The 15,429-nt window shown below is 42.8% G+C and overlaps 1 protein-coding gene across 7 annotated transcripts in view; it reads right to left on the bottom strand.

Moving 5' to 3' along the window:
• Nucleotides 1-15,429, bottom strand: part of COL6A3 (collagen type VI alpha 3 chain) — a 1,265,605-nt gene that overhangs the window by 556,656 nt on the left and 693,520 nt on the right. For all 7 annotated transcript variants that reach the window (XM_033946673.1, XM_033946674.1, XM_033946675.1 and 4 more), the window contains one exon: nucleotides 1,353-1,388. In XM_033946673.1, the coding sequence (XP_033802564.1) occupies nucleotides 1,353-1,388 (36 nt within the window). The remainder of the gene's footprint in view (nucleotides 1-1,352; nucleotides 1,389-15,429) is intronic.

The raw sequence follows: 15,429 nt of genomic DNA, 5'->3' as shown, positions 1-15,429 counted from the left end.
TGCAGCAGGCCAGGAGTGACCTCCAGGCTTTGGAGTTGGAACGCTTGAGCTTTAACTTGCAACTTCTACAGTAGAAATACTTTGTGTTCTCCAATAAGGCTAGTAGGTTGGTTGCGCTTCGGCTTAAGGTCCGTCAAATGCGCAATAATATTCTCTCTATTCGGGCGGCTTCGGGAGAGATTTTGAGTAGGGAAGATGATATTAGAGCTCGCTTTGTGGAATATTACTCCCACCTCTACACTCCGGAAGTGGAGGGGACTCACCAGGAATGAGATTGCTAACTGGCTTCACCGTCGCTTCCGCGAATAGCGGAGGATGATGTGGGACGGTTGGACCGCCCACTTACTGTGCTTGAGGCGAGGGGGGCTTTGCAGTCCATGAAAGTGAATAAATCCCCTTGGCCAGAGCGAGCAGCAGGTTGAAACTATTGTTCACACTGGCGAATAGCTAGAGGTATGGGGGTGGGAAGGGAAGGTGTGCACACATGGAAAGAAGGAGCGGGAGTGGCAGAGGGGAGAAGAAGTGAGGGTGCCCCCACCAAGATGGCACCCGGAGTGGTCTGCCCCCTTACTACTCTACTGATTAGGGGGTCAATAGTGTATGTGGTTTTTGAAATTTGAAAATGGAAATCTTGACACATTGGCAATGAATGCATGCACACTGTTTCATAATGTGTGTACATCTACCCTTGGGACGGAGGATAATTTTTAGATAATTTACAGGGGTAAATGGTGTAACAGGTGTAAATGATGTAACTTGGGGGTTTCCCAATCTTTTTATGGCTGTGACTCTATTATGGTTAGAGTTACCATATTTTGAGAAAGGAAAATGTCCCATTCTGCCCCCCAGCCCCTGCCCCCGCTAGGGGGTGGAACCAGTGGAACCTAGTTCCACCCCCTAGCCTAACCCCCTGACCCCTTCTTTTCCGACCTCTGGGCTATGTCTGGAGGGCCTTGAGCATGCACAGATGTGTGTGACACCATCTGCACAAGATCAGAGGCCCTCCAGATGCGGCCGGAGGTTGTCGAGACTTTCCAAAACCCAGACAAACTGCTAGGTTTTGGAAAGCCCATCTGGACAGTTCTCTAAAAAGGGGACATGTCCGGGTTTTCCCGGACATCTGGTAACCCTAATTATGGTGGCCCAATAAAATTGTGTGACTCTTTGAAGGTACAGAATAATAATACAACTATTGAGAGCCCACCTAGATTGTGACCCCACAAAGGCAGGTTTTGTGACCCCATTTAGGGTTCTGATCCACAGTTTGGGAAGCTCTGGTGTAACTGGTTTTGAAAATTGCCCTGTCGGGTGTATTACACACTTAAATCTATGCTGTAAAATTATCTTCTTACCTTTGGTCCTGGATATCCTGGGAAACCCATTTCTCCCTGAAATAATAAAACAAATTATTAGATTTATAAGAATACCTAAGCATGAGAAATAAGAATCAGACATTTACAAGCAATCATGAGTTGATTCTGACTTGAGCTAGAAGTCAGGTTTTCTAGCCTCTGGTGCACTTCTGTGCTGCTTTAAACTGAGCATGTGCAGCATTCCAGAATCAGAAACAGGAACACCCTGTCAGCCTCCTTGCTGTTTTGGCAATATGGGCAGGGTCTCTGGCAAAGAATCTCTTCAGCTGAAGGGGTTTGAGCAGCTCTGCCAGTAAAGGCATGATTTGGCCTGGGAGGGAGGATAGGAGAAGAGTAGTGGTGGTGGCTGCAGTAATGGTGGCCAGGAAGATAACTAATACAAAATTGGCCCCCAAGGCCTCCCCATTCCCCCAATCAAGTTCTGGCTATGTCCTCTGTTGTGGCATAAGGATATAGACAAGTATACCTGATAAGCCTTACAACATTCCATGGAACAGTATGCATACATAGAGACCAAAGATTTGGGGGGTTTAAATAAACACTGCACTGTTACACTGCAGCAAAATATGTTTATAAAATCTATAAGGCCAATATTCAATGTTGTCAGCACATTTATTTCTGCAATGGCTCTATACTGATAGCAGAACTAATTATGAATACTCAGTTCTGCTATAGGTAGCGGCATTGAACATATATATTCACATACATTGTCTGTTTAATTTAGAAATTTCTGTAATTATTTAGTGGGGGGAGGGATAGAACAGAAATGATCTTCCTGAGCTCCTGCCGCAGTACCTTCCTCAATCAAAATGGCTGCCTCAGACCTCTTAGCTCCAGTCTTGCAATACTAATGTTAGACAATTAAGCAGTAAAATAAGCAGGTTTGGGGATGGAGATGGGAGAGTCAGGGGGTTGGGCTTGGCCATATATTATTGGTTAGAGGATACTAGTGGTGCTTATTTAAATATTTGGGGTCAAATAGAGGTACTATTATACTTTTGTAATATTTGGTGGGGTGTTAGTCTCTACACTATTTTAATCTTTGGGACTGTGGCCGGGACTGCTCTCCCACTGTTTTGATCTTTGGGTTTAGGTGGGGGTAGGGTTTGTCTGATTTACCCCTTTAAATTATCTCTACTATTTAAGAATAATTTGTCAGGATAACATAACAGGAGGCGGGCCAACGGCACAGCAGCTGCTCGAGGCAGCAGTAAGGATCAGGGAGCCAAGAGGATGAAGCCGAGAGGCAGAGGAGAGCAGGAGAGGCACTAGGGAGGCAGAGAACAGCAGCCCAAAGCTGGCGAAGAGAAGGAGCAGGAGCAGGAAAATCGGGGCAGCGGCGAGAGTAACTCCGCCCACCCCCACCGCATCAGCAGCCAGCGTCCAGGCTCCTCCATAACAGGAGGCGGGCCAACGGCGCGCGGTGAAGGCGAGCGGCAAAGGCGCTCGCCTTAGCGAAGGAGCCTTAAGAAGGGCCGAGTGAATACAGCCAAGAACTCAGAGCACAGCGAAGCACAGGAAGGTAAGGAACAAGAGGGAACACGAGCAAGGAGAGCACTCACACAAGGTAAAGAAGGAAGGAGGCCCTAGGCTCCGGGGATGAGAGAGTAGTAGACCCGAGAGAGGACAACACTCACTCACAACAAGGAAAGCGAAAGGCAGGGAACACACACACAGGACAAAGAGAGGCAGGCTCCAGGGACAGGACAGAGGTAGGCCCACCAGAGGACAACACTTACTCACAGGCAAAAAGAAAGCGACAGACAAGTAGGCAAGACCGAGCCAAGCATAAGAGCGAGATATCACAAGCACATACAAGCAAAAGGCACCTAGTGAATCAAATCGAAGAGAAGCGGAGATGGAAGCAGCAGGAACCCAGAGGAGCTTCCCAGTGTACTGCACGGGGTGTCATATGTACGACTACCTCCCCTCGGGGAGGCAGGCGTACATATGCGGTCGGTGTCAGGAACTGGACAGCCTGAAGAAAGAAGTCAGTCGACTGCAGTGCAGGATTTAGGAGCTGGAAGGACTGTACTTTTTGGAAGCCCCCTTCAGCGCAGCTGAAGACCCCACAAGAGAGAGCCACATCGAGGAACAAGTAAGGGAGCTCGAGAGGTTCATCGAGGAGGCCTACAGGAGTGTGGAGGAACAAGATCTGAGGCAGCACTGGAACGAGGAAGCTACGCCCACGCGAAATAGAAGACATGAACCAGCAGACACCGTGAATGAAGGAGCTTGTGGAAAAATTGTGCAAGAAGAGGAGGCAAGGTGTCAACGGAACCTTGAAGGGAAAGAAAAGAACCACACCGTGGACATGGACTTGTGACCAGTGAGGAAGTTGAAGAAGGGGAGTTCTGCAATCATAGTAGGAGACTCAATCCTGAGAGAAGTGGACAGTCATGTAGCAGGAGGGAGAGAAGACCGACTAGTGACCTGTCTCCTAGGAGCAAGAACGAAGGACATCACCGACAGAATTGAGAGGATCCTCGAAGGAGCGGGGACAGAAGAGACGGCAGTGATAATCCACATTGGGACAAATGATGTCAACAGAAGCAACTACAGCAGGACTGCGCTAACTGAACAGTTCAAGATCCTGGGAAGGAAACTGAAGCTGAGGACACAGAAGATAGCGTTTTCAGAGATCCTGCCAGTACCGAGGGCAGACATGAAGAGGCAGATGGAACTACAAGCAATTAACGCATGGCTGCAGAGATGGTGCGAAGAAGAGGGATTCTAATTCGTGAGAAATTGGACAACATTTTGGGGGAAGAACAAGCTCTTCAGGAGGGACAGACTTCACCTGAGAACGGCTGGAACAAGACTTCTTGCAAATAATGGCAAGAGAGGAATAGAACAGGCTTTAAACTAAGAAAAAGGGGAAAGCCGACAGTCGATCGGACGTTGACGGTTCGGGTGAAAGTATCCAAAGAAGATACTCAGCAGGAAAAAATACTAGGTAGAAACAATAGGCAAACAACTGGAGCCTGAGGAACAAGAGAAATTGGCAAACAAAGGCAAGGGGAAGCAGAAAGAACTAGAGGGACAGGTGGAATTGAGGAAACAAATTGAGGCAAAAAAAGATGCGCCAAGGAAGAAGGAAGAAATGAACAAAACTCGGGGTCTGGCAGCTCAAACAGGGGACGACAAGGGGAACAAATCGCAGGGACAAACAACAGAGAAAGGAGAAAACCAGGACCTAAATTGCTTGTACGCAAATACAAGGAGCCTGAAGAACAAAATGGGAGAACTAGAAATCATGGCCATAAAAGAGGCCCTGGACGTCATCAGAATCACGGAAACATGGTGGAACGAGGAAAACAAATGGGACATAGTGCTACCAGGGTACAAAAGAAGGGTGGAGGAATAGCACTATTTATAAAGGACACCATTCACTCAACCAAAATGGATACGGCACCAGAGACAGACGGATTAGAATCATTATGGGTTAAATTACCAGGAAGAAATGGACCTGACGTCAAACTGGGACTGTACTATCGTCCACCTGGACAAGCAGAAGCAAAAGACAAAGAGCTGGAAGCGGAACTAAGGCGGGAATGCAAGAACGGAAGTGTCATGGTAATGGGGGATTTTACCCTGGGATAAACTGGAATATCGGAAACTCAAATAACGCAAGGGAAATGGAATTCCTAGAGGCTATGCGGGACTGCTTCATGGAATAGCTCATCAAAGAACCAACGAGATGAAATGCGACTCTAGACCTACTACTCAATGGGCTGGGGGGACCTGCAAAGGAGGTGGATGTAATAGGACCACTAGGAAACAGTGATCATAACATGATCCAGTACAAACTAGAAGTAGGAACATCAAAAGGAAAGAGAACCACAGCAAAAACGCTCAACTTCAAGAAGGGGAACTACGACGCTATGAGAGTAATGGTAAGAAAGAAACTCAGGAAAGGCTTGGGAAAAGCAAAGACCGTGGAGCAAGCTTGGTCCCTGTTCAAGGACACGATACAGGAAGCACAGAACCTGTACGTCTCCAGATTTAGAAAAGGGTGCAAAAAGAATCGAACAAAAGACCCGGTGTGGATAAACAATGCAGTGAGGGCAGTGATACAGGACAAGAAACTATCGTTCCGGAGGTGGAAAAAGGACAAAACAGAGGAAAACAGGAAGAAGCACAGGGAACATCAAAAAGAATGTCACCGAGTGGTCAAGAAAGCAAAAAGAGAATACAAAGAGAGACTGGCCAAGGAAACACGTAACTTCAAATCTTTCTTTAGATATGTTAAAGGGAAGCAACCGGCGAGGGAAGCAGTGGGATCGTTAGATGATGGAGACATAAAAGGAGCGATAAAGGGGGAAAAGGAGGTGGCTGACAGATTAAACATGTTCTTCTCATCAGTCTTCACAAGTGAGGAAACATCCAATATACCGGAATCCGAGGAAATCTTTAACGGGGACCCAGAGGAAGGGCTTTCGACATTAGAAGTAAGCCTCGAAGATGTAACATAGTAACATAGTAGATGACGGCAGATAAAGACCCAAATGGTCCATCCAGTCTGCCCAACCTGATTCAATTTAAATTTTATTTTATTTTTATTTTTATTTTTTTTAAATTTTTCTTCTTAGCTATTTCTGGGCAAGAATCCAAAGCTTTACCCGGTACTGTGCTTGGGTTCCAACTGCCAAAATCTCTGTTAAGACTTACTCCAGCCCATCTACACCCTCCCAGGCATTGAAGCCCTCCCATGCCCATCCTTCACCAAACGGCCATACACCGACACAGACCGTGCAAGTCTGCCCATTAACTGGCCTAGTTCAATATTTAATATTATTTTCTGATTCTAAATTTCTGTGTTCATCCCACGCTTCTTTGAACTCAGTCACAGTTTTACTCTCCACCACCTCTCTCAGGAGCGCATTCCAGGCATCCACTACCCTCTCCGTAAAGTAGAATTTCCTAACATTGCCCCTGAATCTACCACCCCTCAACCTCAAATTATGTCCTCTGGTTTTATCATTTTCCTTTCTCTGGAAAAGATTTTGTTCTACGTTAATACCCTTCAAGTATTTGAATGTCTGAATCATATCTCCCCTGTCTCTCCTTTCCTCTAGGGTATACATATTCAGGGCTTCCAGTATCTCCTCATACGTCTTCTGGCGCAAGCCTCCTATCATTTTCGTCGCCCTCCTCTGGACCGCCTCAAGTCTTCTTACGTCTTTCGCCAGATACGGTCTCCAAAACTGAACACAATACTCCAAGTGGGGCCTCACCAATGACCTGTACAGGGGCATCAACACCTTCTTCCTTCTACTGACTACGCCTCTCTTTATACAGCCTAGCATCCTTCTGGCAGCAGCCACTGCCTTGTCACACTGTTTTTTCGCCTTTAGATCTTCGGACACTATCACCCCAAGGTCCCTCTCCCCGTCTGTGCATATCAGCTTCTCTCCTCCCAGCATATACGGTTCCTTCCTATTATTAATTCCCAAATGCATTACTCTGCATTTCTTTGCATTTAATTTTAGTTGCCAGGCATCAGACCATTCCTCTAACTTTTGCAGATCCTTTTTCATATTTTCCACTCCCTCTTCGGTGTCTACTCTGTTACAAATCTTGGTATCATCTGCAAAAAGGCACACTTTTCTTCTAACCCTTCAGCAATATCACTCACATACATATTGAACAGGATTGGCCCCAGCACTGAACCCTGAGGGACTCCACTAGTCACCTTTCCTTCCTTTGAGCGATTTCCATTAACCACCACCCTCTGGCGTCTGTCCGACAGCCAGTTTCTGACCCAGTTCACCACTTTGGGTCCTAACTTCAGTCCTTCAAGTTTGTTCAACAGCCTCCTATGAGGAACTGTATCAAAGGCTTTGCTGAAATCCAAGTAAATTACATCTAGCATATGTCTTCGATCCAGCTCTCTGGTCACCCAATCAAAAAATTCAATCAGGTTCGTTTGGCACAATTTACCTTTTGTAAAGCCATGTTGCCTCGGATCCTGTAACCCATTAGATTCAAGGAAGTACACTATCCTTTCTTTCAGCAACACTTCCATTATTTTTTCCAACAACTGAAGTGAGGCTCACCGGCCTGTAGTTTCCTGCTTCATCCCTGTGACCACTTTTATGAATAGGGACCACATCCGCTCTCCTCCAATCCCCAGGAATCACTCCCGTCTCCAGAGATTTGTTGAACAAATCTTTAATAGGACTCGCCAGAACCTCTCTGAGCTCCCTTAGTATCTTGGGATGGATCCCGTCTGGTCCCATCGCTTTGTCCACCTTCAGTTTTTCAAGTTGCTCATAAACACCCTCCTCCGTGAACGGCGCAGAATCTACTCCATTTTCTCGTGTAACTTTGCCAGACAATCTCGGTCCTTCTACAGGATTTTCTTCTGTGAACACAGAACAGAAGTATTTGTTTAGCACATTTGCTTTCTCCTCATCACTCTCCACATATTTGTTCCCAGCATCTTTTAGCCTAGCAATTCCATTTTTTATTTTTCTCCTTTCACTAATATATCTGAACAAATTTTTATCTCCCTTTTTTACATTTTTAGCCATTTGTTCTTCCGCCTGTGCCTTCGCCAAACGTATCTCTCTCTTGGTTTCTTTCAGTTTCACCCTGTAGTCCTTTCTGTTCTCCTCTTCTTGGGTTTTTTTATATTTCATGAACGCCAACTCTTTCGCCTTTATTTTTTCAGCCACTAGGTTGGAGAACCATATCGGCTTCCTTTTTCTCTTGTTTTTATTGATTTTCTTCACATAAAGGTCCGTAGCCATTTTTATCGTTCCTTTCAGCTTAGACCACTGTCTTTCCACTTCTCTTATGTCCTCCCATCCTAACAGCTCTTTCTTCAGGTACTTTCCCATTGCATTAAAGTCTGTACGTTTGAAATCTAGGACTTTAAGTATCGTGCGGCCGCTCTCCACTTTAGCCGTTATATCATACCAAACCGTTTGATGATCACTACTTCCCAGGTGAGCACCCACTCGAACATTAGAGATACTCTCTCCATTTGTGAGGACCAGATCCAATATCGCTTTTTCCCTTGAGGGTTCCATCACCATTTGTCTTGAAAGGCATCCACAATCTCCCTATTTCTTTCCGATTCCGCAGATGGAACTTTCAAGTCCGCATCCGGCAGGTTGAAATCTCCCAACAGCAGAACCTCCTCTTTCCTTCCAAACTTTTGGATATCCACAATCAGATCCTTATCAATTTGCTGCGATTGAGTCGGAGGTCTGTAGACTACACCCACGTAGATAGAAGTTCCATCTTCTCTTTTCAGAGCAATCCATATCGCTTCTTCCTCTCCCCAGGTCCCTTGCATTTCGGTCGCTTGGATATTGATCTTTACATAGAGAGCTACTCCTCCACCTTTATGACCATCTCTGTCCTTCCTAAAAAGATTATATCCCGGTATGTTTGCATCCCATCCATGTGATTCACTGAACCATGTCTCTGTGATAGCAACAATATCTAGATCTGCCTCTAACATCAGGGCTTGCAGATCATGAACTTTGTTGCTTAGACTGCGAGCATTTGTGGTCATCGCTTTCCAGCTATTTTTCAGCGATAATCTCCTTTTTTGTATGGATTTTTGTGTCGTTTCACTTTCCGTTGCAATACTAAGAAATGAGTTGCTGATATTGCTTATGTTGCAGCCTTTACTACTATCACATCTTTTCTTTTGTCAGGGGTGGTCTCTATAATTGTCCTTCGTACATACACCACCCCCACCTTCTAGTTTAAATGCCTAGAAAAATATTGTCTAAATTTCTCTGCAAGGTTTCTTTTTCCTGCTGTAGTAATATGTAGCCCATCAGTGCAATATAGCTTCTTGTCCTTCCATGTATTTCCCCATCCTCCTATGTACCTGAAGCCTTCTTGATGACACCAGGCTCTGAGCCATCTATTAAAGTCCTCTGTGTTTTTCACTCTTTGCTCTCCCTTTCCATATGCAGGCAGTATTTCAGAAAAAGCTAAAGTCTTTACAAAAGGTTTCATGCCCTCACCAAGCTCCCGAAAAGCTTTCTGTGCTGCAAGTGCGGAGTTGTTGGCCAGGTCATTTGTTCCCAGATGGATAACAACATCAGTGTTAAAATCCTTAGTTTCTTCCTTAATTATAGTCAGTATTTGCCTGGAACTCCTGGTAGCTGAGGATCCTGGAAGACATTTCACTATTTTGGTCTCCTCGCCCTGTGTTCCAAGGTTAATGCCTCTGATGATGGAATCCCCCAACAGTAATAGTTTTCTGTTTTTGGCTTTTTTATTTGTACTTAGGGTGCGCTTGTTCTCTTGAGTTACCTTCATTGGTTCCAGTCCCACCTCCCTTCTGTTTTCCTGAGTATCACAGTACACTAGTGGAGCGAAGGAATTCTGTAGAGGTAATATTAGTGAAGGTGGATGTTTCTGTGTTACATGTCGCAGTCTTCCTGAGCCTACTGTGACCCATTTATTCCTGGGATGTTTTATTCTTTGAGGTAGAGGTGGTAAGTTGGTATGATTTTGTGGAGTGATGGAAGCTGCTTTAATTGTATTCAATTCCTGTTTAAGTTTGCAGAGCTCCTCCTTAATACTGGCAAGTTGAAGACAGATGGGGCAGATAGACAGATTAAAAACCGACAAGTCCCCGGGCCCGGACGGGATCCACCCAAGGGTACTAAAGGAACTGAAAACCGAAATAGCAGAAATACTCCAAAGAATTTGCAACCTGTCCTTGGCAACAGGGGTGATCCCGGAGGATTGGAAAATAGCAAATGTCACACCTATCTTCAAAAAGGGATCGAGAGGAGATCCAGGAAACTACAGACCGGTAAGTTTGACTTCAGTGCCAGGCAAGATGATAGAAGCAATGATAAAAGACAGTATCTGTGAGCATATAGAAAGAAATGGGCTAATGAAAGTGAGCCAACATGGCTTCTGCAAAGGAAGACCATGCCAAACAAACTTACTACACTTCTTTGAAGGGATAAACAGCCAGATAGACAAAGGGGACCCCATTGACATCATATATCTCGACTTCCAAAAAGCCTTTGACAAGGTTCCTCATGACAAGGTTCCTCATTTTGTAGCTGAACGTCGGGTTCTTTTTCCCCTATATGCATGACCTTGCACTTCTCTATATTGAAGTTCGTCTGCCATTTATTCGCCCACTCCTCCAATGTTGTCAGGTCTCTTTGCAGTTCTTCACATTCTCCTATAGTTTTAACCCTGCTACAGAGTTTAGTGTCATCTGCAAACTTTATAACCTCGCACTTGATCCCCTCTTCCAGGTCATTTATAAACACATTGAACAGCAGCGGCCCGAGCAGAGACCCCTGCGGGACACCTCTCGTTACCTTTCTCCAGCCCGAGTAGTGGCCCTTCACCGCAACCCTCTGCTTTCTGCCTGCCAACCAGTGTTTAACCCATCTATGTACATCCCCTCCCACCCCGTGGTTCCACAGTTTCTTAAGTAGCCGCTCAGGAGTTTAGAAAGAAAACAAATAAATGAAAGATTAGATGAGGCCCAAATTAATATATCAATGCTACGAACCCAAATTGTTCAAGCTACAAATTCCTTTTTAACTGTAAATGAACAATTAGAAGAGGCTAAGGCAGAATTAAAGTATTTAAAGTCAAAATGTGCCTCTCAGGGTCAAGTTAATGCTGTCTCCTCACAGATTTTGCCTTCTGCACTAGTGCCACCTTCCCAACGGCTCTCATTAATGATTAAATTGAATCGATGAGTTTTCCATGGTTTTTTATAATCCCTGTAGTCAGTTTATAGAGAAACAGAACACAGTTTTTGTAGCAGGCCAGCGAAAAGGTAAACTAGCTACAGAAGTAGAACAGGAAGAAGAACAGACAAACGAAAGTGAGGAAAATTCATTACCATGCCAGAGCAATACCAATACTGCCCCTATAAGTGACACAGCACCAGTAATAGTAGTGCTACAGGGACATATAAAAGACAGTGACATTGAAAGAATAGTGGAGAAAGTGGGCCCTATGCCTTTTAACATAAATGAATGGTGCAAATGGGCTACTGATATACTGATTCACTGGGGTCTAGGGAAATAAAAAAGGAACAATGCAGATTTTGATAAGCTTATGCACCTTGCCCTGGGTCCACATTATTATAAATTTGAATCTCTTGTTCATTGATACCAATTTGTAAAGATGGGCATCGAACAACTATTTCGCTGCACCTCCCTGCAAGTACTTTACCCCTGCCAACCGATACACTAGAGCAGTTTGCATATAAAGTGTGGGTAATACATGCGGTACTTAAAGAATATGAACATTGGTCCAATTCTGCAGATTATGGTCAGAGAGAACATGAAGAATTTCTATTAGAATTATTATCCCCCGAGATTACTAAACACCTTCTGTTGTTTTCGGAGGACCCTAAAGCTACCCCTTTTGACACTTTACTGCTCAGGATTGGGTCTGTGTGGAAGACCCAGCCAGCTTTTGGCGAAGATTTATAGATGACATTATTATGTTATGGCAAGGTCCAGAAAACCTATTAATAAGTTTCTCCAATTGGCTTAACTCCTGCGATGAAAATTTGAAATTCACTATGACATATTCAGCCACAAAATTAAATTTTCTGAATTTGGAGATTTCATAAGTAAAAGATGGTCTTAAAACTGATGTGTACACTAAGGAAATGGATAGGAACACGTTCTTATTGTATGACAGTAATCATCCTGGTAATTAAAAAAAAATAGCCTTCCATACTCACAATTTCTCAGATTGTAAAGAAATTGCTCTGATGAGAAATTTTAAAAAACAAGGAAAAATCTTGGAGAAAAAATTGTTAGATAGAGGATATCCTAGAAGCATAATTAAAAAAGCATTCAAAAGAGCCAAATATTGCAATAGAGATTGGCTATTATTGAACAAAACAAAAGATAAAGAAAATGATGATACAATGACTTGTGTTACTAGATATAATGGATTAAGTAATCTAATAACCACTACATTACATAAATATTGGGATATTATTACCGTACACCCAGTAATGAAAGATCTAAATTTAAGAATAGCCTTCTCAAGAGAAAAAAATTTAAAAGAAATTTTAAAAAGTGGTGAAAATCTTTGTAGCAAGAAAAAAGAAATTTCACCACAAGGTTTCTTTAAATGCCTTACATGCAATATTTGTGAGATATGCCTGCAAACAAAATCCTTTAGGAATCCAAAATATAATAAAGATTACAAAATTAATCATCTTTTAAATTGTAAATCTACTTTTGTAATATATCTGGTTATTTGCCCTTGCAACATGATATATGTCGGCATGACGACTAGAGCCTTTAAAATTAGGATGTCAGAACATAAATCTAATATCAAATGCTCCAAAATTTCTGAACCTATAGTGGAACATTGTATTTAACATCAACATAAGTTTGAAGATCTGAGATGTTTAGCGGTGGACCAAGTAACAAAAGACAAAAGAGGAGAAAATAGAAGAAACAAGTTGCTCCAGAAAGAAACTAAATGGATTTTCAAGTTAAATTCAATAGAATCAAATGGACTAAATGTAGATATTGATTGGAAACCATATATATAATAATATTACATTTTATTTAAGTCAGGGAAAAGTTTATGAACCTGATTTGTTATTCAGTTTACAGATATTGATTTATGCTGAAAAAGGCTTTATTGTATTGAAAGAAAACTTCGAAGTAGCTAACTTTTAATTCAGCGCATAATAACATGAGTGATGGGCACTCTGTTTTCTATTAGATTAATATGAAAACAAAGAGCGGAGGCTTTTGTTGCCCCGAAATATTGAAGATTAGACATAAGAATTAAATTTAATAAAACCCTAGCAGTTTGTTTTGGGGATTCATGCACATAATCTTTCTAATACGCCTGCGTGAATATTTACAAACAATGCCATACAACGTAGTAGACACGCAGAGCTCATTTAACACGCTGATCACGCATAGCACGTCCAACAATCCTGATGCACGGCATCAGCTTTAATAGGTATAAAAGAGGCTAGAAAGTGCACAAGCCACATCATATATCTAGATTTCCAAAAAGCTTTTGACAAGGTGCCCCATGAATGTCTACTCTGGAAACTGAAGAACCATGGGGTGGAAGGAGACGTACATAGATGGATCAGAAACTGGTTGGAGGGTAGGAGTGAAGGGCCACTACTCGGACTGGAGGAGGGTCATGAGTGATGTCCCGCAGGGCTCAGTGCTGGGGCCACTGCTATTTAATATCTTCATAAATGGTCTAGAAACAGGGACGAAATGTGAGATAATAAAATTTGCGGACGACACCAAACTATTTAATGGAGCTCAGACTAAAGAGGACTGCGAAGAATTGCAAAGGGACTTGAACAAACTAGGGGAATGGGCGATGAGATGGCAGATGAAGTTCAACGTTGAGAAATGTAAAGTATTTCATGTGGGAATCAGAAACTTGAGGTACAACTATATGATGGGAGGGATATTATTGAACGAGAGTACCCAAGAAAGGGACTTGGGGGTAATGGTGGACATGACAATGAAGCCGACGGCACAGTGCGCAGCGGCCGCTAAGAAAGCAAATAGAATGCTAGGTATAATCAAGAAGGGTATTACAACCAGAACGAAAGAAGTTATCCTGCCGTTGTATCGGGCGATGGTGCGCCCGCATCTGGAGTACTGAGTCCAATATTGGTCGCCGTACCTTAAGAAGGATATGGCGTTACTCGAGAGGATTCAGAGGAGAGCGACACATCTGATAAAAGGTATGGAAAACCTTTCATATGCTGAGAGATTGGAGAAGCTGGGTCTCTTTTCCCTGGAGAAGAGGAGACTTAGAGGGGATATGATAGAGACTTACAAGATCATGAAGGGCATAGAGAGAGTAGAGAGGGACAGATTCTTTAAACTTTTGCAAAATAAAAGAACAAGAGGGCACTCGGAAAAGTTGAAAGGGGACAGATTCAAAACAAATGTTAGGAAGTTCTTCTTTACCCAACATGTGGTGGACACCTGGAATGCGCTTCCAGAAGACGTAATAGGGCAGAGTACGGTACTGGGGTTTAAGAAAGGATTGGACAATTTCCTGCTGGAAAAGGGGATAGAGGGGTATAGATAGAGGATTACTGCATAGGTCCTGGACCTGTTGGACCGCCGCGTGAGCGGACTGCTAGGCACGATGGACCTCATGTCTGACCCAGCGGAGGCATTGCTTATGTTCTTAGCAGCTCTAGCCCCTAAGCTGAAAGGACGCTGAAATAAGGTTGGTTTGCTGAACGAGATTATTTTCTATAATATAAGTTTAAACTTTCAACCTGAATCTGTGGGAAAACTTCTAGTTCTGTTTATGTGAGCCGTTTGATAACAGGAGTACTGAGATTTGTTCCCAACGGCTCTCATTAATGATTAAATTGAATCGATGAGTTTTCCATGGTTTTTTATTAAATTTTAAACCGGGAAGTTTAAGTAAGTTTAATTTAATATATAAATCATTAGATATGCTGTAGAATATTTAGGGAGCTTATTAGATTTAATCTAAGAAAATGCAATGTGATTTAATGATAGAGAATTCATAGTTCATTGTTAATATTAGCACAATGAGTGGTATAAGTTTCAATATAGGGTTAAATATTTCCAAATGGATATTATGATCGGAACAGGTTTTTTATATGAAGTGTTTTTAGGTAGTTTTGTATGGTTAGAAATAACAGTTGCACTCCTCTAACACTATTCCTATCATGTGTGACTGCAGTATTCTGTTAGCATGATATTTCTGTGTAGCATTCTTTAATAATTTGGCTTGTTCAGTTTTCTTGATAGTAGAGGGGATATATGGGGAAGGAAGGCCGGGGTTTTGTTGGTCCTTGCTCTGTATATTTACAGTTATAAAATGACAATTGTACAGAATATTGTTTCTTTTTATACTTTAATAAAATATGTTCAATATAAAATCATAACTGAGACTTGTACGGATGGGATCAGATGGTTTGCGGGGACTGTAGTTTTGTATGGTTAGAAATAACAATTTAATTGTGTGGATTAACTTATTGATTTTTAATTAAGATTGATTTTGGTGTTTAGAAGTTTAATTAAGTATATGAATCACCTGA

The sequence above is a fragment of the Geotrypetes seraphini genome, chromosome 5 (assembly GCF_902459505.1).
Source record: "Geotrypetes seraphini chromosome 5, aGeoSer1.1, whole genome shotgun sequence".
Taxonomy (NCBI): domain Eukaryota; kingdom Metazoa; phylum Chordata; class Amphibia; order Gymnophiona; family Dermophiidae; genus Geotrypetes; species Geotrypetes seraphini.
The sequence above is the reverse complement of the archived record's forward strand: the minus strand, read 5'-3'. Positions and strand labels throughout refer to the sequence as shown.